Source organism: Glycine soja, chromosome 18 (genome assembly GCF_004193775.1).
Source record: "Glycine soja cultivar W05 chromosome 18, ASM419377v2, whole genome shotgun sequence".
NCBI lineage: Eukaryota > Viridiplantae > Streptophyta > Magnoliopsida > Fabales > Fabaceae > Glycine > Glycine soja.
In genome coordinates this window covers 48,981,999-49,007,166 of record NC_041019.1, presented here as the reverse complement: position 1 = coordinate 49,007,166, position 25,168 = coordinate 48,981,999, and the positions used below count along the sequence as shown (strand labels likewise).

The 25,168-nt window shown below is 29.5% G+C and overlaps 2 protein-coding genes across 2 annotated transcripts; one reads left to right on the top strand and one right to left on the bottom strand.

The window, feature by feature from the left end:
* Window positions 1-319: 319 nt before the first annotated feature.
* On the bottom strand, window positions 320-1,986 carry LOC114395874 (short-chain dehydrogenase reductase 2a-like). Its single transcript, XM_028357742.1, has 2 exons — window positions 1,774-1,986; window positions 320-1,282 (listed from the first exon to the last, which is right to left on the bottom strand). The coding sequence occupies exons 1-2, from the start codon at window positions 1,965-1,967 to the stop codon at window positions 466-468; spliced, it is 1,011 nt and encodes a 336-aa protein (XP_028213543.1). The 5' UTR covers window positions 1,968-1,986; the 3' UTR covers window positions 320-465.
* Window positions 1,987-16,727: 14,741 nt separating this feature from the next.
* LOC114397636 (protein SCAR2-like) lies at window positions 16,728-24,213 on the top strand. The gene is made up of 9 exons (XM_028359778.1): window positions 16,728-17,065; window positions 18,958-19,121; window positions 19,232-19,355; window positions 19,463-19,592; window positions 19,733-19,794; window positions 19,905-23,103; window positions 23,199-23,285; window positions 23,400-23,507; window positions 23,616-24,213. The coding sequence occupies exons 1-9, from the start codon at window positions 16,911-16,913 to the stop codon at window positions 23,664-23,666; spliced, it is 4,080 nt and encodes a 1,359-aa protein (XP_028215579.1). The 5' UTR covers window positions 16,728-16,910; the 3' UTR covers window positions 23,667-24,213.
* The last annotated feature ends 955 nt before the right edge of the window (window positions 24,214-25,168 follow it).

Genomic DNA, 25,168 nt, shown 5'->3' with positions numbered 1-25,168 from the left:
TTAAATATAGGTCTCTATACCTAAATTTCCTCCCTTTCATAAAACTTTTGTCTTGGATTTCACCTCTTGTTACTCCAAACATTCAGTGTGACATTATAACTAGAATGAGTAAGCGTTCAAGATTTCAAAATGAGTTTAATATACATGTATTATTAGTGTCAAAATTTACATATATAGCATTAATAAAAAAAATATTAATATAACTTTTTATTTAATTATTATAAATATTAATAAATTTATTATGTATAATCATTTCTGATTAAATAACAACATATAAAAAAAATTATTGTTCGTACATATACCATTTATTCTTCAAAAATAGCTGCAACACTATATATAATGTTGAATTATCATTGATAGGGGATCATTATACAAGCTTGACAAAGTGCCTGATCCTAAACTGATAGCTACTACCAACTACCTAATAAAATAAGCCAACATGAATATACCAAGAGTAGAAAGTTATTACAGTCCAATACAATTTCTTGAGGAAGTAACTCCACCATCCACAACAAGGTTATGGCCACTAACATACTTGGATTCATCACTAGCAAGATAAAGTGCAGCCTCAGCAATGTCCAAAGCCCTCAAAGTTGGTCCTCTCAAGTTGGCAAGCCCTCTAACAAACTCCTCAATCTTCTCAACCTCCTCTGGGAATGGCACCCCAAAATTGGTGCCCTCATCATCGCAAGGCCTCCATGCATTCACAAGCATGGAAGTGGCCACCCCAAATGGTGAAATGCAATTGACCCTAATCCCATATCTCCCCAACTCACAAGCAGTGTTTTTGGTAATCCCAACTATGGCATGCTTTGAGGCAGTGTAGGCATGTGGTCCAAGCCCCCCCATGACCCCAGCAACACTAGAAGTTGAGATAATGCACCCAATTCCTCTTGGAATCATCACCCTTGCAGCATGTTTGATCCCTAAGGCCACACCCTTTACATTCACACACATCACCTTGTCAAACTCATCAGGGTCAAAGTTGACAATGCTCTTGTTCTTGGACTGGTTCCCTAGCACCCCAGCATTGTTGAACATGATGTCAAGGTGTCCATAGCGAGAGATGGTGGAACTGACCAATTTTTCTACCTCTTTTTCAATGCTAACATCACAGTGGACATAGGTTGCTGAAGGAGATAGTGTCTCTGCAAGCATGGCCCCAGCTGCATCCTCAACATCAGCAATCATCACCTTTGCACCATGCTTCACAAAAACTCTCACGGTTGCTTCACCTATGCCCTTGGCACCCCCAGTTACTATAGCAACTTTGCCTTCCAACCTATAATATTAGTATCAAACATAAGTAGAAAAAGTAACAATAAGAAGAATAAGAATAAGCATAAATGTTATGCTTAAGTCTGTTCTTTTTATGTGTAATCTAACAGGACTAATTAATTCCATATATCATTTGGTCAGGGGTTCAATTCTTAATGTATGAAAAAACACCTACAAAAAGAAGTCAATGTCAATTTTTTAAATAAATCTCTACACTTTGAAGGATAAGTATCCGACTCTCGAGTTAAAATAAATAAATACATGTATATTATTAGACCACGCTAAAAAATGTACAGTTTTATAAAACGTTGTGCTAGCTTTTTCTCCTTAGTTTGAAGATTGTTGACTAAACATTGGGTGGAAGAGACTTTTTTCCCCAATTTTCTTTGTCAAACAAAATGGTTTGCAAAATGCAAAGAGAAACAGAGGAAATAGATTTTATATATATATATATATATATATATATATATATATATATATATAAACATTTGGTACCTTTTAGATGAAGAGGAAAAAGTGGTGTCTGTTATCTGTGGAGGAACTCCCTGAAGAGGTTTCTCAGACATTACAATCATGGTTGGGACTAGAGAGGGGGCAAAAGGGGAGAGAGACAAAGACAGAGGAAGGAGAGGGGATTGACAAATGAATGAGTGCGTGGTGTTACAACCGGTCGATATATATATACACATAACACGTATGTGTCGTGTGTGAGGGTTGCTTGCATCCAAATTTGTGTCTTCTTTTCTATTTTTGATATCTTAAATAGTATGAATCTGTCAAGAAATTTATCTTTTAGTGTCGTTTATTAACTGTTAAATCATTTTTTAAAAAGTTGAAAATTTGAAATGCTGTTGAATTAGCTTTAAAAAAGACAAAATTGGTCGCTGTGAATGGATATCGCAATTGCAAGTAAAGTTTTTCTGCAGGGAAAGAGGCTTAAATATGAAGTTGTCACTTTATGTTTTTCTTTGGATTAAGAATAATATATAGAGGGAAAAAAAAGAATAAAAAATATATGTTGTTTATATGGATAAAAATAAGAAAGAAGGAAATAAAAGAATTTTACTCAGTTTGTTGGAATGGATGAAAAAGAAATTAATGAATTACATAAAAAATAGTTTATAATAATTTTAAAATATATTTTTGTAATTTAATATTTTTCTTAAAATGAAATTATTTATTATTTTAAAAAAATATTATAAAAAGTTTACAAAATTAATCCATAAAAATGAAAAAAGAGAAACCATTTCCCTCATATTGTATTTTAATTTGGAGAAGAAATATTTTATAATAGATCCTAGAAAAGTAATTATACACGACCTTTAAAAATATTATGAAACCATTCATGAATGCATGAATGTAATCAATTAATAAATGCATAAATTTAAGCATTCATTAAGGATGTTATTAAAATTCATTATATTCCCCCATACATAATAATAAATATGTATTTAAAAATTACTTTCTATTGAATGTTCAATTAATTAACATGATTTATTAAATAAATAAAAACAACTAAAAAAATTGTCTAAAATGTCTTTATTTTGGACAAGAAAAAATGCTTCAAAACTTTCTTACTTTATATTACAATAGATTTTTTTTAATTTGATGTTTTTATTTTAAAAAAATTATAAATATAATAAATGAATGCATAATAATAAATGAATGCAAGATTCCAAATATTCATTAATGACAAAATTAAAACCATTATTCTTCCATAATACATAATAATAAATGTGCATTTAAAAAAATTAATATAATTTATTTAATAAATCAAAATAAATAACTAAAAAAATATCTACAGTGCCCTTATTTTGGGCAAGAAAAAGTTCACCACAGCTTTCTTATTTTATACTTCCAATGGACTCAAATATAAGAAAAATTAACTAATTGTTGCAATAGTTAAAGAAACTTAATTAATAGTAATATTTAATTTTAGCCCCAAGGGATTGGTGGAATGGAGCATGTAAAGTTTTGCATATCACAAGTCCCATGTTCAAACTCTACTTGTGTTATTGGGATGAGATAAATGTAAGTAAATATGTAAGTTCTCTTAGATTGCAAAAGGTTTTTCTTGTCTTAGGGACTAGGGCACTATTTCTTCCCTTTAAATTTTAATTACTAGAAAAATATCATTTAATTCTACTAATCACATTTAAAGATATTTTTTCTAAAGTGTCCTTCATTGAAACTTGATACTACATCATATAATGATAATTTTTTTAAAAATTAATTGTTTATTAATTTATTAAAGTAATAATTTTTTTGTAACAAACAAGAATTTAAAAACTCACAATAATTTAAGATCAATAAACTAATGAGAATGATATACATACAAATTAAGAAGGAAAAAAAAACTATAGGGATCTTGTATATATGTTAAAACTTCATTTCACATGATTCACAAGTAAACATGACAAATAAATTCATACCCACGGATATCTCTCTCTCTCTGCATCCATTCCAATTTTGATGGAAAATTTCCTCTTTGATTGGACGCGGATATAGATATAAATAATATCCAATTTTTTTAACCAGGGATGAGAATGAGGATGAGTATGTTCCTACCCACCCATACCTGACACATATATATACAAAATTATTCATACATGATTCTTTTTCTTATTTTGGATTCATTTGTTGATCTCTACATTCATTTTTGAAGGCATGATTGTGCCATTTGTAACATTTCTTACAAAATATAATCATTTTCAATAAGATTGAGTGTGAAGCTTGACATTAGTTTGTTTGTAAACTATTAGTATATTATTATAGTCAAGGCACAAATGTTTTATATATTTTATTTATTAGAACTTTAAATGATTTATGAGGAAATATCTTGATGCCTAAATTTAATTTCTATGAATAAAAAGAATGATTTATGAGAATTGGTGACCATGTTTGATTTTGATATTTTTAGTTTTTTTGTTATTTATTTTTTCTTTTAATTAATTTTAACATTTTTTTGTGTTTTTGACGTTTTTATTTATTAATTAGTGTGTATGATTTGACCAATTCTCACATATATGGGACTAACAAACTAGCTAGGCTATGTTATAGCTTCAATTAGTTCAACCCATTTAAGTTGTGGGTCATTACTGGATGGGCCTAATCAAATGGGTTGATCTAGATACTTAACTTTACAAATGAGTAATAAGACCAACAACATCATCTCTAGAATCAATGGATAGTGTTTTTGGGTTTATCACAAAAACTTTCTCATAGAGAGGGATGAGAATCTAACTCTCTCATGTTAATCTTTTTTACTAAAATTAAAATATCATATTATTCTTATTAAATTATATTTAACCGGTAAATAATTAAAGTAACTTATATAAATATTTTTAAGCATATTTATGACCAAACAAATAAAATTTATTCATTCTAGGAATTGTAATTTTTAAGATTTATGATTTTCTTCCCAAGTGAATAAAAAAAAGTTCTCCTACCAAACATTCCCTAAAGATATTGAAATTCATTTAAAAGATTAACATCTCTTTACTTATGCTTTTGCATTCATATGGATTAAAATTAAACATCTTACCACATAGATAATATTGTATGTCAATGCCACACCAAATTAGTTAAAATCAATGTATATATAAATTAAATACTAAGCAAAATATTTTCTTATAAGCTATGCTTTATTTCCTATCCTAGAAATATTCTTATGTGTTTCACATGAATCACGTGTTAATTAATAACGTCTAAATTTACAAACAAAGCAATTCTCATTAAATCAAAGAATAGTATATGTAGGAAGACTTCTTGAGACCAAAAAACAAAAGGAAAAGGACCACATCGTTGATGGATTTACACCACGAAAGACCTTAGCAAAACGCTTCCAATTTGTTGCTACTGTATTGCGCTTCTGGTCCCCAAACGTATGTTCATAGAAAACTGAGATAACGAAAGAAAGTAGAAATATACAATCACTTGGCCCTATTCGCTTTGTTATTTAGTTGTGCATTATCTTCCATCATCATAATTAAAAGACCAACTTTGCATAAAAGACGCGACACTGTCACTTATAATCCTATTTAAAATGCTTTTGCTTCAATTTGTAACAAGTACGTTCTAAAACCAAAACTTTGAGTGCAACAGGAATAAAGAAGAAATATTGTGCTCAAGCACAGGCTCATTAATTAACTTGGACCACGATATAAGTGACATGAACATACAAAACAACGAAGGTAAAGATAGTTATTGTATTATAACACAACAAAAACAACTTTTAAGTGGCCAAATACATTTTTAAAGTATATGTCGTGTTTCATGCTTTGTGCCCAACATCTATCAATCACCGTCATTTTTGAAATATGCTTCATGCTTTTGACATATATGTGCTTCATTTAAAACACTTGGAGGACCCGGCGGCAGTAATTAGTTATAAAGTGATATAAAAAAAAAGTTATGAGAATAACAAAGCTTTTCCTACATTAGGGAAAAGAAAAGTGTTTTGTTAATTTTTATGATCTTTAGGTTTCTAATCATAAACGAAATATTAAGGTATGATTTCAAGGAATAACCACATCCAGTGAGCCTAGCATGCATCCCTGTGGCCCATTTAGGCATCTGGTACCCATGCGTGCACTAACTGGCAATAACCAACTCCTACACAAATCTGAGGGCTTCACAATTAAACTGTTGCATTATGTTCTGGTTTTAAGTTTTCACTAACTAATTATTGGTATGCTTTTACCCAAAGGATATCTTAGTTGGGAACACATTAAGTTTGAGGACTGTGGGAGATAATTTAGGTTTAATCCTTATAGAATACACTTTTGTGGAGAGATGATAAACTTTAAGTCTAACTAAGCACTAATGTGAAGATTAGTCTCATAATTAATTCAAAGGATTGAAGTTTGTGGAAATATCAAAGAGTCCCACCAATGAACCAAATGCTCTAATAATGACAAAAAAGTAATGGTATGAATTTATAAAAGAAAAATGTTGAGGCTATGCATCAATTTAGCCCATTTGGGCATCAATTGACCAGGATTCACCATTTGATATTGATATTCATAAACCAATTCAATCTAATGAAAATAAAAAAAATAATCAAAAAACTAAAAACGAATAAACTGAAAATCGAATAAATCAAAAAATTGAAAACCCAATTTTTTTTATTAGATTGGATTGGATTTTGGATTTGATTTTAAAACTAGTCCAATCCAATCCGAATCAAACTTGAACATGTGTATATATTTTTATTAATAAATTAATAATATCACCCATGTTTAATTATTCTAATATATTTGTAAAATTATCACATAACTTATTCCTATTTATGAAAAATATGTTTTATCAAATAATTTTTTTATTAACTATTTGAGTTAAGATGCGCAAATATAATTATCAACTTATATAAACATAAAACCAAAAATCAATCCAATTCAAATCACTATAAAATGGATTGAATCATATTAAAATTTTAAACTAAATCAATTGGATGCTAAATTAGGAAAATCAAAGTAATTGAATTAGATGATTTTTCTTATCAAAATCGATTTAATCCATTCTAGAAACACCCCTACTATTTGACAACAACCAACTTCTATAAATTAGCCAAATATTGGCTTCATAGTTCGTATTGTTGATGGGCTAAAGTTTAATTCTTAACAATTCCCCTACAGAAGTTGCTATTGTCACTCCTAAAATTGCTAATCACCTCTTACTTTTTCAAAAATGTTTGAAATTACTTGATTATCCTTAGTTGAATTTTCCCACACCCAAAAAGCAATTATGTTATATAGTATGCAACGAAATCATATTTTTATTGTGATTTTTGTACCACAACCCAAAATTTACATTGAAAGTATGATTTTGTTGGGTAGGTATGAAACAAAATCATACTTCTGTCAAAAGGGTATTTTAGGAATTTAGAGAAAATTCACCCACATGAGAGATGAGAATAGAAATTTTGGGAGTGAGAATAGCTACTCCCTTCCTTATAGCCTACCCACCCTATAGTGAGGTCCCCAAGTAGAGAGGTCCATTATTAATTTTCTACATCTTGATTCGTTCATCTTTGACCAAAAAAGAGAGAGATACTTTATTTTCATCTTTAACTTTTTGAGCAAGGATATATATTCTGCTTTTGGTTCTCTTATTCTTTATATATCCATTTTTATTTATAGCAACAATCATTTTTAACCCACCATTTCATATATATTGTAGTTACTAAATTCAAATATATATTTTATTCAACACCGGTCTAGAGAGGAAAAATTAATATTTGAATAGAATCTTCTTAGGTAAGTAGCAGCCGAATTTCAGTATTATATCTGCATTCTAATGCTTAAGTCAGTGTTCATAGGAGGAGAATGATTATATATAAAAGTTTAAGAGACAATATCTAAGACATATATGACTTATTTATATTATTCCTATATGGGCTATGGCAGTGTTATGTGATGAGAAGTAAAAAATGGCTCCAAAGATGAATATATCCAGTAAATTTTCTTGTGATTAAAAAAAAAAAAACTTTGGGGGTATGATTTCGTGCTCTGTGATTATATTTAGTCTGTGCACTATTAGAAAGCTATCGGTTTCATGGATTAGCTATTGAGTTTGAAAGTATTGGACTAATATACATTGACTTGATTCATAATCTTAGGTCGGAATTTTCTAGAGAAGGACCCAGAACTACTTAAAAGAACTATATATGTGCTGTGAGCATGTGGGAAATTAAAGGGAAGGAAAAGAGCTATACCATGTATTCTTTAATCATAATGCATTCAAAATAAAATGTTGATAAATTTCTTCTTATGTTTTGAAATAAAAGATGGAAGAGATTACAAATCTTGACCACTTGCCTTTGGGGATTTATTTCATTTTTAACAACGGATTTCTTGCATGCAGTTTTCAGTACATGCCTTTCTATAATAGGTTGTAGTTTTCTCATTTGCAATTATTAGAAGTAATTTTGTCATTTTTAAGAAGGTAATGAAGAGTGAATACAAAGAAAGAATTGAGTGTAATTACTGAAGATAAACTAAGCTTTTAGTGTTTACTTTAAATATCAAATTCATTAATTGGCTTTTGGCTTCAACTATAGCTGATCACGAGCTTCTAGAAGCTCATTCCTATCCATGAATATTATTTTTATCCATTTTCTTCCTAGTTGATAAAACTACTGCTTTACTATATGTGCCATGAGCATGTGGGAAAGGGAAGGAAAGGAACTATACCATGTATTCTTAGTAGTATCCTCGATGGTACAGAGTTAGGTACACACTATATCAGCACAATTTTTTATAACAAGATAGTCAAGAACTCACTGTTTCAACAGATAAAGGATGTGTATAGTTTAGAATTACGTGGAATTGTTTTTTTATCTGTTAATATTAAAATAATTGGTGTTAAAAATTAATTTATATTTAAGAATGATATTTTAAAAGTAAGTTTAAAAGAACCGACTTTGTTTAGATAGTATAGTATAATTACTTTTGATAAATAATTCTTTAATTGTTTAGATAGTAGGTTTAAAAGAACCGACTTTCTTTAATTCAATAAAAAAAAGCTTAAATTCTTTAATTCATTCAAAATCTATTTCATTGATAAATAATTTTTTAATTACTCACAAAATGTGAATAATATAAGTACTGTCCAAGCTCTTTTTTGCCAACTGAAACGTGATTAATTCACTTGCTCGCTATCCAAAGATTCACCAAGTTATTTGGTGAAAAATGATGAACGATCTTTTTTTACTGCAAATTATGAACGATTTTTATATCTAATACACGGCCACATCATGCATTTAATAAGACTATATAATATAATAGTTCTAAACTATCTAATAATTTCCCCTATTGTCTCGCATTACACAAACTGATAACATTAATTAATTACCAACTTAAGGTCTAACATTTTATGATTTTAGAGTTGAAAAACTTAGATTATCAAGTGAAGGTAAAATAAGTAGTGTGTGTAACACATAACAAGAGCAGTTCATTTGGTGGGTCCAAAAATCCTAATTCAGTCTTAGGCAGATGAAAACACCACATTGAAGGTCACCAACCGGAGATTTGTGGGACACAGAAGGGAAAGAGAGCAGTTGCTGTATAACCGAACTCCACTAATAAACTAGATATTAGTTATGTGTGAGTCAAAGAAGAAACTAACCAAAAGCATAGAGTTAGCTTAACAAGAAGAAAAGGTATATATATATACATGCATTAATCAACCAACATGTTGATGTGCTACGTAGTGTCTAAACTGTTTGTTGAAGGTGATCTTAATTCATTCTTAAAATTGAAAAATGCTCCTCAATTGCTTGCCCCCACTCCCTAAAGCAATTCCCAAAGCTTTCAAGCAAAGTTTACATCATTGTATGCACTTTGATACATACAAGTTTATATATATACACAAGGTTATATTTTTCGTTCCCTATAAAAAAAAAGATTGGAAAAGAAAAGTTTAATTTTATATGTCTACATAAAGATTTTTAAACTATAACTTTTTAAAAATAATTATGATAAAAAGTACAAATTTATCATGACAATTAATGATTAGATGATAACTAAATTTAAAATTAATGTAAAAACTCTATACAATTGTATGTTTGAGCGCGTGATTAAAATCTGCTATATATGTTAAGATATTATATATAATAAGTTTAAATGCATGCTTAATTTTTGTCATCCTATATATTATCATCCAAATTTGATTTTGGTTCCTTTACCCTTTAGATCGGGTTTCTTTATGATCTTCATACAAATTTTTATTTTAATTATATAAAGTAATAAATTTTTTATTTTTTATTTTTTTAGATTATCTAAATATTATTTAAATTTATGTAATTTGTATAAATTACATAAAATAATTTTTTAAAATAATCTATATAGCAGGTTATGTAATTTCTTTTAAAATTATAATAAAATAAGAATAAATTCTTATATATAATAATTTATTAATTTATATTAAAATAAAATTTTATAATAAAATAAATAAATATAAAATTAAATATTAAATATATTTAAATATTTAGTATTTTATTTTAATTTTATAATTTTTTATAATTCAAAAAAAAATTAATGAATGATACATGTAAAATAATATTTATAAAATTAATTAAATAAAACTAGTATTCCATTGGTTTATTGTGTTTTCTTTAAATAAAAGATAACGAGTTTAAATTTTTTTAAAATTTTGGATGATTAACTAACATATTAAAATGACTTATCCTGACAAATAAAAAGATCAAAATAATAGATTTAAAGTTATAGAGAATCAAAATTACAATTTAACCTATACAATTTAACCTATACACTGTATTATAAATTTTGGTCTCGTATAATTTCATATCTCCTAAAATTTAGGAGAAGAAAATTTCAAAAAATTTAAAATACTTATTATAGGAACACATATTATTTAATCAATTAAACTAGATCACTTTTCATAATTATACGGTAGATTACTCAAGCATTCATAAATATATAATATACTTGTAGATGTATATTTAATTGTAATTTAAATAGTACATTGTGTGTATAAATAAAGGTATGTGATAAATATTAATTAGTTTTAAATTATCTAAAATTTTGTAAATAAAACTTAATTTACTTCATAATAATAACTTTAAATTTAAATGTAGGATTAATAGAAGTATTTCTTATAAAAAAAATTTAAAAGTGTAATTTCATAAAGTTTAACATCTAATTTCTATTGATCTTATCTCGTGTGTGTATAAACATTATATTTCAGTAATCAGAATTCAGATTATATCAGGTAAATAAACACACGTAGGACAGAACAAATCAACGAGCCTTGCACTGTAGTCTGGATAACAAGTGAACAATGAAGTTTTTTTTTTATATATATATAAATATAATCGCTAGAACTGCATATATCTGTGTGTGTGAACCGTAATAGTTTAATTCATGTGATGGAGAATTTGTGGGGGGAAACTTAAAGGCATGTACGTAAAAGATGAAAAAGGGAAGGTAGCATGCAAAAAGGCAGTTCCACAGTCCACTAGATCATGGTGTTGGCATGGAAAGCGCTTCTCAAATTCAATTTCACATGTATCTAACAAAACTGAACCTTTTGTTCCTATCTTTGTGATCTTCGAAAGTTCAATGAGAATTACTTAATATATATATATATATATATATATATATATATATATATATATATAGAGAGAGAGAGAGAGAGAGAGAGAGAGAGAGAGAGAGAGAGAGAGAGAGAGAGAGAGAGAGAGAAAGTCTTTAAAAGGTAAGCAAATATTTTCCAAGAAAATGCACGGAAAGAAACTTCTTCGATAGTCTTGTTCAGGGACAGCTTCATATCCAAAACGCATAATTATAAATTGTAGTCAGACAGTATCATATGATTTTTATTAAATAAATATATGCAAATTAAATTTTAATATCATCTTCACTTTGACGAAAGGGAAAGGGGGTAGCGTAAATGTTTATTTGAAGAGAAAATGTTTACTTGCACTTGACAATTAATAAAACAGCTTTTAAGTAATGACTAAAGGATCAGGTTTTAGATTAGTTTTTAAGCAAGTATAAATATTCATTGTGATTTTACGATATTCATTGTTCAACCTTACACTTTAAATATTGACATGAATCCATAAATTTACTTAAACTTTAATTCTTAGATAAAAGAGCCTAAGTTCTCTCGCTAAACACTAATACCTGAGATAAATTAATAAAGTAACTTGGCTTTAAGATCAAACATTTTGAGATGAATGATAAACCAAGCCTATTAATTTTTAACTAATTTCTAACGAGGTTCATTAAATGTTTAACTTCAGTTCAATGTTTAAAGAGTATTTTTCAACACAATTCAAACCAAACATCAAAATATAGATGATCAAGCCATATAAAATATTAAGTATAGAAGAAGAATATATATATATATATATATATATATATATATATATATATATTGAATTATGAAATCAGATTAAAAGTGTCTTTTGCTCATTAAGTGACATGTTCTCAAGTCTCACCTAGCGAGAGTATAGCCTCACTAAGATAGTTTGCTTGAAATAAATGTTGCACCTTTGGAAGTCTTCTAACTGAGTGAGACATCTACTCCATGAATCAGCTTTCTCTGGACTTTCTGGAATCCATTCCCGTTGAGTGAATGTTCTTCTTGCCGAGTGAAAGTTCTTCTTGCTAAACAATCCAAAATCTTGCTCTCTATTATCACTCTCACTAAGCAAGAGTATATATTCGCTTAGTGAGACAAGGTACAACCAAGTATTTTTCAAAATTAATCTTCTTGCTGAGCATGATACTTGAATGAAATATAACATAGTTTTGTAAATATGATTTATGTGAACATAAGTTTTAATCAAGCTGTGAATTTTGAAATAAGATGATCCAGAATAAAAATATTGAATGGTGCAATACTAATAAAATAATCAAACAATACTAAAACCACTATAAATTAAAAAAAAAACTTTTTACCAAACAATATTTATAAAGTGAACCAATCTTTGTTAACTAATAAAAAAGACTAAGAATTATTAAAATGGCGTGTGGATCATAGCTTTAATTAAATTGTTGATAATGATATATAACTATCAATACATCATATAAATAAGCTTTAAAGTTAACCACCTAAGCAAGTATGAATTTTGTTTTCTTCTTTTTCTTCCCCTTAGACACGGATCCGACTGGAAGGTCTCTTACAGATATTACCTAATGTCATGCTAATTGGCCATGCTTTCCCCCACAAAGTAAAAATAGTAATTTAATCTGTTTAACGAAAAAGGGTCCCAAATCAAGCTAAAAAAAGTCAAAAACGGAAAAAGAATGATAAATTTAAATGCAGATAAATGACTTAACTAATGTTCACGGATATTTTATAAATCTGGTTAATTTCACTATCCAATCTTTCCGAAATTGTTTATTGTTTATTTTTCATAATTATTTTCACATTGAGAGAAACAAAGAGTAATACTTACTATCACAATTACTATTGAGTCAGATTTGTTTAAATTTCATAAAAGCAATTTTAAAATAAATATTTTTTAAAAAAATGTCTTTTAAGTAAATAGATAGAATTTACCTCTTAAAATAAATAAATTAATAAATTAAAAAAAAAATCAGTTTAAATAAACAAAACAAAATGTTATCTTAAATATAAGTACTTTTTCAAAGATATACTTTAAAAAAAGTATTTTTACCAAATATCAGAATTCCTACTTTTATTTTTATCTATTGGATCTACATTAAAATATCTATCATGATAATTTCAAGTAGAAAGTAGAAATCAAAAATACTTTTTAAATAAAATGACCCATTATGAGGACTAAGAAAGAGACAGAGTATTAATAAATAACACGTTGAATATATATAGAAATAAAAAAAAAAGCACGAAAAGTGATTTGCATAATTGCACGCGGAGTATATCCCATTGGCATCCAAGACCGTTGGGTCCACATGGGCGCCGATTTTCTTTTGTCTGATCAAACGACGTTTTCAAAAGGTCTTCCCTAACAAACGCTCTTTTTCTGTAATCAAAATTATTTGGAATTTGTGAGGGTATTATTACCTGCATTATAAATTAGTAATTATGTTATCTTTCTTTTTTTCAAGCTATTGACATTCCTTTTTAATTACTGCATCGTGTATTGAGAACTCAGGAGGAAATAAGTCAGATTAGTAAGAATTTATGGTCTAACTTATAGTACTTATGTTTAGGTCTTGTTAGATTATTTAATTAAGAAAGTTAGACTTAAGTTATTTTAAATTCTTTTGACCTAAATTAGATTTATAAATTTATTGTTTATGTAATATTTTAAGACATATTGCAAAATAAATTATAATTATCATGAGGGTCAAATTAGATCTTAAAATTTGGTCTTATTGTTTTTGTACTATTTGTTGTCCATGAAAATAGTATTAAGATTTTTTATGTTACAAATGTAGTTATGTTTTAATTAATACATTCACGAAACAATTTTAGTGTTTCAAATATTTATTTTTTTATATAATTAAATAGGTTAACAAAGTGAAAAGGAGATTCTTAACTATTGAATTGACTGGAATTAAATGAAAAAATTGATTGACAAAAGATGTAATTTAGGTCAAATTTAATAATTCCTGGTAATAAAGCAGTTAGTTTTATTTATATGATAACATATCACCACTTATAAAATAAAAACATAAATATATTTTTTTTTCAAAAATTTCAAAGTCTCATATTAAAATTGATTCTGCTTAATAAAACAGTTAAAAATCTTGACTTTCTTATTCAAATTTTTTTACTAATTGTAAATTAGTAGTATTTTTTTTTAAAAAAAAGTTCTACATAAAAAAATATACTTATGACCTTTTATAATTTATGTTTTTTTAAGGCAAAACGGTGTTTGCTTCTCTCAACAACAAACAAAACAAATAGAAGTTGGGAACATGATAAATAGACAAGATGATACTTGTAATAATAAATTAGGGTCACAATCAGCTATTCCCCAAGCTCCAACATTGTCTCCTTTTGCTTAAAAATGTCTTCGGTTTGATGTGGAAAGTGGAATATACTATTATACTTATTCTTTTTTATTTTATTGTAATTTAGATACTTTATTTATTCATATCGTTCCAAATTTTTGTTCAATAATAATATGCAAGTTTAGTTTAGATGATTTTTGTATAAATATTTTATGAAAAATATATGAAAATAAAATATATTAAACTTTTTTGTATGTTAAAATTTATTTATATATCCCTTAATTTTGAAGAAGTTAGATAAAATTTTTTTATCATCAATATAAGAGAAATTCAATTTTTTATAGAGAAATTTCTCCAAAAAAATTCATATTTCTTAAAGTTTGACTTTTTTTATAAAAACGACACCAAATAATTTATAATAATACTTATACATTCTATTCAAATGAATAGACCTCTTAATAATTAATTATTGTTTATGCAATTATACGTATCATTTTGCTTTGAAATGAATACTGGTAGTGGCAGTAGTCTTACTTGGCATGTAAAAAAAAAAGGGATCATAGGTGTGTGTACAGGAATTGATGTCGGATTTGCACAGTAAGTCAAGATTAGTCTTTGGTAATCTCAAACCTGATCACTAATTACATCTCTTTCGTTCTTCCACAGTATTTAATCTGGATTATATTTTTCATTTATTATAACGTGCAGTGGATACTAATCAAATATTTAATAATGAAAAAGTTATTAAAAAGTATGCTAAAAGTTTATTAAAATCACAATAGAATACATCGATAATATTTCTTAACAAAAACACAACTTTAATCATTTTAAAGTTATTTAATCAATATTTCTATAACAATGATTAACATTTATCTTTATATATTATTAGAGAAGAGAAAAATTGTGTCTCTTTATATATTTTAATTAAAAATAAAAATAAAAGATTTAGAAGTTAAAAAAATAATTAAATAATCTGAAATTATTAGGAGAAAAATAATACAAATTTAAAAATTAATTAAAAATAAAACGATTTAATAAAATATATACATCAAAATAAAAGTATTTCTTTTATTATTAGTATATATTATATTATAAGTTTATAACTGAATCCAAAAGTCACGCCATCCAACCGTACCACCTACCGCATCATAAGCGCCACAATGCGCGCGCCATTCAAAGGATTAAACAGGTGACAGCACTATGACCTCTCAATTTTTAAATTTAAATTTACATTTGAATATGACCTGTTATTTATAATTAATTACATTATTTAACCAATCAAAATTTATTTTAGATACATTTTAAAACTAATTATCATTAAAATAATAATTATAAAAATAAATAATATGCACTAGCAATGTAAATATTATTTTATACTCATCTAATTAGAAACTATTGCATATGATTTGGTAAAAGATTATTATGTACTATAATAAATTTGATGATTTTTATTATATCTTATAAAAATCATACTAAAAATAATTTCTAATTACTGAGGATAATTTCTTTTTGTAGTTTTAAACTTGTATATTAATAGTGTATATTTATTAAATTTTATTCTTATAAAACTCAAAAAACTTATTATATAGAATAATTTATAATTAAATGATAGTATAAAAAATATTTATACTATTAATACATTTAAATTATAAAATTTTAATTAAGAAGATCTAGGTAAGGTATTTAAACGTGATGTAGTTGTAAATTTTTTTACTTTATTTTTATGGATATTTTTTTATTACAAATTTTAACTAAAATATATTATAATAATAATTTCTAATCGATTAATAGTGTAATTTTTTTATAATAAATGAAATATAATCATTAAATTCAGCTATATAGTAAAATCTAAAAATATCTACAAGTGAGTAAATAGAGTAGAAAATACAACTCAAGTCTTAACTATATTTTTAACCGTTTCACTACAAATAATAAATATAGGAAATAAATATCTCACTCCCACACACACGGAAAACAGTACCTGTCTTCACCTCTCTAACTAACTCACTCCACCCTATATATTAAATTTTTCATTCATTTTCTCTTTCCTTAAGACAAAAATAAAATAATTAAAAAAAAAAAAAAAAACAAAACTCTCCCTTGCTCTCTTCCATTCCCACGGTGAAACCGCCGGAAAACGCAACGTCGCCGGAGTGAAGATCGGAAAACACAACCGGAGAACAGAATTAGGGTTCGTCGATTGCACGAACTTAAAGAATGCCGCTCTGTAGACACCACATTCGGAGCGCGCACGCTCTTGCGGATCCGGAGCTGCGCCGCGCCGCCGATATCGACGACTCCGAAGCTCTTCTCGAAGCCGTCGCAATGTCCGGACTCGTCGGCTTTCTCCGCCAGCTCGGCGACCTCGCTCAGTCAGTTCGCATTCTCTCTCTCTCTAAAACCGCTTTCATCGTCGTTGCGGTGGTTATGCAATTCGAGTTGCGCTCGCGCTTTGCTTGATCGCAATGAGCTTAAACGAGTGTTACCGAGTTTGAAGAAAGAAATAAGTTTCTCTTTGAATGCAACGTTTGAAATTTAATTTTTGTTCAATGTTGTTGTTGATGGATTTTGTTAGTGGAGTGTGCGTTGATTCAAGCGAGTTTTTTTTTTTTTTTGCATTTTCTTTTCTTTTTTGTCTGTGTTTGGAACTTTGAAAGCTCGTTCGGTGGATGGAGTAGGTGGCAGAATAGATATTTTTTTCTTTTACTTTTTTTGAAATGTGTTGTGATTGTTGTTTATTTTTGTGCTTTATGATTTACTAGTTGAAACTGATCTGTGGGATTGGTTTTTGCATTTTGTTTTCGTTTTGATTTTTTTGATTTTTCGGTTTATTTGTGTTTTTTCCTTGAATTTTCATTAGCTTTTGGTTCTTTTTTCCTTGTATGTAGCCACTTTTTGGGAGGATGAAAAGGGAAGAAAAAAGGTGATTGGTGCATAGATTGGTTTAAATTCTTGGTTGAGAATGAGAACATGTTGGATGGCTTTGTATCTATGTATGGGTGTTCGATTGAACGATGCGTAGATTACAACTCTTTGATTGATGTTTTCGATTTGAAGAATCGAGTTATTTGGCTTATATATAATTGGACTGCTGATAAAGTATGCTTTTGATGATTTTGAGCATTTGCTGATATTTGATTTTTAACATCACTGAAGGAGAAAGTGCAATTTAAGTAGCTTACCTTTAAGGTGATTAGAATTACAGATATTGTGATTTTTCGTTTGATGGATTTTAAGTGAGTGTTAAGGATTCAAGGGATCCGCTATCTGCAACCTCCTCATCAACCACCTGAACTGATCCCAGGTGGCTTACGGCTTGGTTGATTGTGTTATGAACTTATGATTTTTTTTTAAAATACTATTCTGTAAAATAATTTGAAGAACTGTTTGTTTTGGTAAGCATCAATTTGAATACAGTTTTAGAGATGAAAAATAAAAATAAAATTGATTGGTAAATTTATTTTGAGAATGTGTTTTTACTTTTGAAACAGGATTAAAAACAGAATTAATTGTTTCCTTGTTTCTAGAATTAAAAAAAAAAACCCAAAATGTTATGTTTGCCAAGACATTTTGACTAGCTTTTAACTTTTTTTATTAGCCGAAAAAGTTTGTTTGACGGTTAGGTAAACAAGTTTTTTAGTAGTTTTTAATATTTTTTGAAACACTACTTGAAGTAACTTTCTTAAAATGCTAGCTTTCAATTTTTTATATTTTCTCTCGTCTCTATTTTCAATATATCTATCCAATTTCTTTATTATCCTTTTTAAATAAATTATTATTTTATTATTTCTATCCTTTTATCATTTTCAGCTACTTTAACAGAATTTTACCAAATATTTATAATTTATTAAGCTAGTTTTCAATTTCCAACTAACTTTTTAGTTAGTTTTGTTTCATAGTCAAAGTGAAAATAGAAACAGCTTGTAGCTGTGTGTTTTCCGTTTTAAAATTAATTTAATTGGAAATAGTTTTGAAAATTAGCTTTTAGAAGGAAGCTACTCATATATTTTTTTTTTCTTAAAAAAAAAACTGTTAAAACAGTTATAAACAGGACCTTAATCTTGTGAGATTAATTCAAATGCTTATGGTATGAAAATTTATGTATCTCACAAGTTGCAGTAATAGTGTCATTCTTTTCCTTGCAATTCATTATTAGAAAATTAGTTCCATTCTGCAGTGTGCCCGTCATCAGTATTTAACATTTTAAATTATACAGCCACCATCGTCTGTAATTTTTCTTCATTTAACTGTATCATTTTTTTAGGTTTGCTGCTGAGATGTTCCATGACTTACATGAAGAAGTACTGGCTACTGCTGCAAGAGGCCACAATCTTGTGTCTCGTGTTCAACAGCTTGAGGCTGAAGTTCCAGCACTAGAGAAAGTTTTTTTGTCACAAACTCATCATTCATCATTTTTTACAAAAGGAGGTTAAATTAATCTGTACAGAGTCTTTTTGTTTATTGTTTGTGTCTGAAATATGTCATCAATAAGTGATAGCGTTCCCTTGACAAATTTTAACAAGCCAATTGCATTGCAGGGATTGAATGGCATCCTAATCTTCGGTCTGAACAGAATCTTGTTACACGCGGAGACTTACCTCGATTTATAATGGATTCATATGAAGAGTGCCGTGGACCTCCAAGATTGTTCCTTCTGGACAAGTATGGTGACTTGATTCGTAGAACATAAATTTTAGAACAAATAATACATTTATTACTATGTTATGTTATAGATATTTGAAACTTTTTTTTTCTCTTGGCTCTGAAAGGTTTGATGTGGCGGGGGCTGGGGCATGTCTGAAGCGTTATACTGATCCGTCGTTCTTTATAGTGGAGTCTGCTTCCTCTGGAAAAGTAACAGTAGAAGTTCAAAGGGAAAAGAAAATTCATAAAGTTAAGGTACTAAAGCACTTGTTCTATCATTTAATATCGTAATTTTCTGCAAAATTGTTTTTTATGGCACATGAAGCAATTTTATGCATGAAAAATTGAATACCTGCAATTTTGAATGTATAATATGTATTTATTTTTCTATCCAGCAAAAGAAAGGAACACGACTGCGGAATGGTGAAACCCCTGAAGTTGTACCGTCACATGCAAAGTAAGCTCCACTAATTTTATCGTGGTGCATTAATTATTTTTCTGGTTTTAGAAATGCAAAAAGGTCTTTAAATGGTTAATTGGCGACTCAATCCATTTCTATTATTGCAGACTGCATCAGTTACTTCTTCAGGAGCGCATTGAGAATGCTTGTGGGGATCCTGCTCGCCTTGTGAAGTTGAAAAAGAAACAATTGAATGGATCTGCAGTTGAAGCAAAAACATGGAAAAGTTACATGGAGAAAATTCTGGAAATCCCCTCCCCTGATCATAAAATGGTTTGTGAAACTTCAATTCCACAGCCCGGGAAGTTGGTGTCAGATGATTCTAGTGAAAGTGGGATTAAAATACTTGAAATCAGTAGCATTACTCCTATGAATAGGTCTTTGGGAAATGAAAACACATGGTCATCACCAAATGAGCAGGAACTAGAAGTGAATTCATACGCAGAAATGGATAGGGAGATGGATGGATATATTGTGGAGGTGAATGAACAAATCTCTGGTGGTGTCACAGAGGAAATGTCTTCTGACTATCTCAAGGTACTCGATGAAGCAGGATTAGTATTTGATGAACAAAATAAAAGAGAATTCAACTTAGATAGCTACCACTCTGATGATGTGATTAGTGAGGTTGATGATTATATGGATGCATTAGCTACCATTGAGTCTGAATTGGATACAGACAATGAGTGTGGACCTACGAAAAAATTATTAAATATTCAAAATTTAACTGATTCAAATGGCAAAGGCGAACCTCAACTGCGAGCTCAATTTTCAGATTCTCAATCATTTGGTGACTCCTTAACTTCTGCTGAAGAAATTAGTTCATTTGAACAAGATAGAAATGGAGAGCATAATGAAGTGCAAGGTCAGCTGTCAGATTCTCTGTCAACAGGGACCTCCTGGGCATCTGATGATAATAGTCCATTCAGAAGAGATATAAGTGAAGAACATTCCCAACTACAACAGTTTTCAGATTTTCAATATATCAGAAACTCCACATCAAGGATTGAAGATATGTCATCTGACCAGCTTCCCCCTACTTTTGAGTTTCAAAGGACTTACTGTCGTGAGTTTGTCGTGGATGATGATGAACATGCTCAGGGTGAAGTGATTTCTGATTCTAGACCAGTCTCTTCTGGTTCATGTCTGATGGATTCTGAACATTTAATGTTGTATAGTGATCTTGGAGCTGCCTCACCAGTGTCCCTATCTGCAGGGACAGGAAGGCAATCAGATGAAACACCCTCCGGCCCTGTTGAGCTTCATTTAAGAATAGAAGATGATGAAGAAAAGAAGTGTCTTGTCGAATCTATAGTGGCCAGATCTGATGCTTGCTACCCAATAAGAGATGATGCTTTCCCAGTGGTTTCTTTTGATAACAATTCTTTGAACAACTTGGATGTCTGTGATCCCTATGTCCATTCCAATGATCTGTTACAAACTTCTAATGAATTAAACTTAGCTCATGAAGGTGAATCTGGTGGTCATTCTGGGATTGAAGTTTTTCAGGCAGAATCTCTTAATGAATGCTCTTCTGAAATATTGGTTAGTGGAGATGTTGGTTTACAAGGGGAGGATCCCATTTGCCCATCTATGGAAGTAGACCTGAATCCAGATACTAAGCTGCTGCTTGATGTCCAAAATTTAAAATCTGAGGATGATATTATAGCTACCCAGCTTAACTCAGAAGATTTGTTTCCTGTTGCAGAGACTACATCAAAGAGCAGCATTACACAGGAGCTATGCTTTGATTTTACAAGTGGAAACAAGCCAGATTTAGCAGAAGTTGAATTTTTGCCTCCTGATCATCAAGTGAATTTTGAAGAGGTACCAAGGATATTGCCTGGTGATGAAATAAGTGGATCCACCTGCAGTTTGGATCTAGTTGAAGATGATGTTCATATTAAACATTCATCTTCAGATATCATATCTTCTCCAATGAGTAATCTTACAAAGTTGGAAGAAACTCTTTCTATTTTTGCAGATCCTTGTGAGAAAGAGATGATAGTCAGTGAGGCAGACAGTAGAGAATCTTTGACAGAATTAGCAGCACAGAAGGTAGTGGATCAACCTGAAATTACTTCTATTGATGTACAGTTGAGCATGAGCAGATCAGTTCCATGCGATCCTTCTGATTCTGGAATTAGGAATAATATGCAACATTCATCTATTAAGGAGAAAATCCATTATAGCTCTTCTATCAATGGCCTGAAAACGGTGCCTGTTTGTTCAGAGCTAGACACGCAAAGGTTATCTGGTCAGGGAATTAATCCAACAAAACGTGTCATGAATCCATTAAAACCCCTAATTCCTGACTTCTTACCCAAGGCATCTAAAAACAGTCTAGAGGAGATGCCACCTATGCCCCCTCTGCCTCCAATGCAATGGAGAACGGGCAAGGTTCAACATGCTTCCCTTTTTACACAGAGAGAAGACATAGAAGTAAACCTAGCCTCACTCCAACCAATACAGCCCAATAAACTTGATGATAAGTCTCAATTTGGTTTACCAACTTCTGAAAAAGAGACCTTGCCGTATCAGAATCTATTTTTGCCTGTCATGGCTGTGGAAAGTAATATCCATCAATATTCTTCTGGGTTTTCAGTGGGAATGTCAGAGCAGCCTGTTTCTATTCCTTTTCAATTTCCTGTAATGGTAAATGAAGCAAATGGTCAATATAATTTCCTAGTTCCAGAACAAAGCCAAATCCAGAACCCTTTCTTAACATTACAGGACAGGTCTCCACTTGGATATGCTGTTGCTTTGGAGGGAGAAATAAATCCAAGTCCATGCCCACCATCACTTCTTGCTGAATGTGTTGTTTCTAGGGCTGATCCCATTTTACAACAAGAAAAACCAACTCAATCTCCTAGTGAATTAACGGAAGGTACCAGCTTAGAAGTTACAAAGGATAGACCTGGAGAATTGCATTTAGTGCTACCTGCAGAATGTCCAGATTCTGGAGATGATCCCATTTCTCCAAAAGAGAAACCAACACAATCTCCAAGTCAGTTAATGGAAGAGACTAGTTTAGAAGTTAAAACTCTTGAGCAGTCTTCGATTAATCTGGAAAGGGAACAAGAAGATCCTTCAACCTCACCCATGTCACCGCCAAGTCTAGAAATTGAGGAGACCAATCACAGCCTGCTACCTTCAGAGGGAGAAATGGCGTTTCCATTGGATACATCTTCTCAAACATCCAAGCGTGATAATACTGAGACGCCAAATGGAAAGCCAAAGAATAAGCGTCCTCTTCCTCAGGAGGATCCTGTAATTGATCCTGTTGCTGCTCTAGACAAAAGCAGGGTAATGACAGTTTTCTTGTTCTCATATAATGTACTCTTTAGTCTTTATGTGATCTTAAAATTCTTGCATGACACACTGCCTCCGAACCACTGCAGCTGAGGAAGGTCACTGAACGTGTTATGCCCCCCAGAGCACCAAAGGAAGATGGAAGAGAATCACTGTTAGAAATGATAAGATCGAAGGTTAGAGAGCCAGCAACTTTTACCTTGTACCCTTTTGTTTCTTGTATTTAAAAAATTAAAAAAACATATATATATATATATATATATATATATATGCACATTTTTTTTTGTCAGTCATTCAACTTGAGGCCTGCTGCGGTTCAACGACCACCCAGGATTCAGGGTCCAAAAACGAACTTGAGGGTCGCTGCCATCCTGGAAAAAGCAAATGCAATCCGCCAGGTCTCTCTTTCACTCTCTTATTTATTGTAACAAGCTTGTGCTCCTCAACCCCTTCCTCTTCCTGCACCAACTAAGTACTAACTAAACTATTGTTCATTATTGAATTAGGCATTCGCTGGAAGCGATGAAGATGATGCAGATAGTTGGAGTGATTCTTGATCTTACTGGGGAATGAAAAGTACTGGAGCGAGCCATACTTCCCTGTAATGAATAGGAAAACTACGTGATACAGTCATACAAAAGATTCTTTGTCCTACACTATGTTCATAGTATATGATGATATACTTCAGACAGCATATGTTTTTTTGCTAGTCCTCCCAATTCACACATAGATGCACGAACATTGGAGCAGGCATACAGCGTAGCATCCATTCAGAGCCTTTTTCGAAGGTCAAACTCACTTCATTCAGACTCAGGCTGGCTCAGTATCAAACAAGACCAACGAACAACCTATCAACAATTTTTTTTTCCTCTTCATATAAGAACATGTATATTCGTGTTGTGGTTGTCAAGTTTTTATGAGTTATCAATTTTGTAATTCAGTGATGTAGTGGTTTTCTCATAATTGCCTCATATATCATGTAGCTCATCTGTTTGTGTCCAATACAATAGTATATATGTACACGTGTGTAAAATACCTTGGATGTACGGTATCCAGCTGTTTTAAAACCAAAATCAAAATAATAGTATAAAATTGAAAGCAATATTTTAAAATTAAAATTGTATAGATTCAGAACAATTTATCTATCTCATGTTGTTTTGTTAGGTGTATTAATTTTTAAACAAAAAGAAAAAAAAATAATTTTTAAAATATTTAGTAGCATGTTAAATATAATCTGAGGAATGAAATTAATTATATTTTCAATTGAGCAAATGTCATTTTAAAAGATACAGTGTAAGTTTTCTTTTAAACATTAATTACAATAATCAATATTTCATCATGCTAAAATCAAGTCCGTATCAACACTAAAATGTGTTTCAATTTACATTCATATTTTCTGATTAAAATAATTGCAATACTAAATTACAATATTTTAAATCGTTGTATAGATTGTGTATTAAATATCATTGATGTGAATAATTTTACTATAAATCTAATTAAATCAAAATTGTTGTTTTAAAGTAAAATTTTAATAAATGACAATTTTCTTTTTATCGAGATCAACGACTTTACTTATATAGAATATAAATATATAGATATTTTAAATTTGAATAAGATTATTTTTTTTAAGGAATGAATAAGATTAAATTAAAAAAAAAGTGTGCTGATATATATACATCCTTATTTATTTATTATTTCTATTTTTAATTATTAATTTTAAAAAAATTGAATCATAAATTATTTTATCACAAAAATATACATGAGTGGTATAATAAAAATTATAAAAATAAAATTTTGTTTAAAGTTATTATTGTAAAAGCTAGTAAATTTATTATACATCGTGGTTATTATGATTAGATGGCGGTGTAAATTATTTTATATTATTTGTATAAATTATTTTCTTAAATTATATATAGAGAGAGAGAATGAGAGATAGAGAGAGAGAAAAAAAATTATTTGATACCACTATATTTAGAATCTTAAGTTCTTTAGTGGCACTCAAGGTTTTCTACAAGTTTCAATCATTTGGATCGATCGTGAGACTAATCTTTGAGTGGAG

Excerpts from the sequence above, each read along its gene's own strand:
- LOC114395874 (XM_028357742.1), bottom strand. The coding sequence starts at position 1,967 with ATGTGTATATATATATCGACCGGTTGTAACACCACGCACTCATTCATT. Across the intron at positions 1,283-1,773 it reads TTTTCCTCTTCATCTAAAAG|GTTGGAAGGCAAAGTTGCTA; the intron begins GTACCAAATGTT and ends CTAATATTATAG.
- LOC114397636 (XM_028359778.1), top strand. The coding sequence starts at position 16,911 with ATGCCGCTCTGTAGACACCACATTCGGAGCGCGCACGCTCTTGCGGAT. Across the intron at positions 19,356-19,462 it reads AGATTGTTCCTTCTGGACAA|GTTTGATGTGGCGGGGGCTG; the intron begins GTATGGTGACTT and ends TGGCTCTGAAAG. Across the intron at positions 23,508-23,615 it reads AAGCAAATGCAATCCGCCAG|GCATTCGCTGGAAGCGATGA; the intron begins GTCTCTCTTTCA and ends TTATTGAATTAG.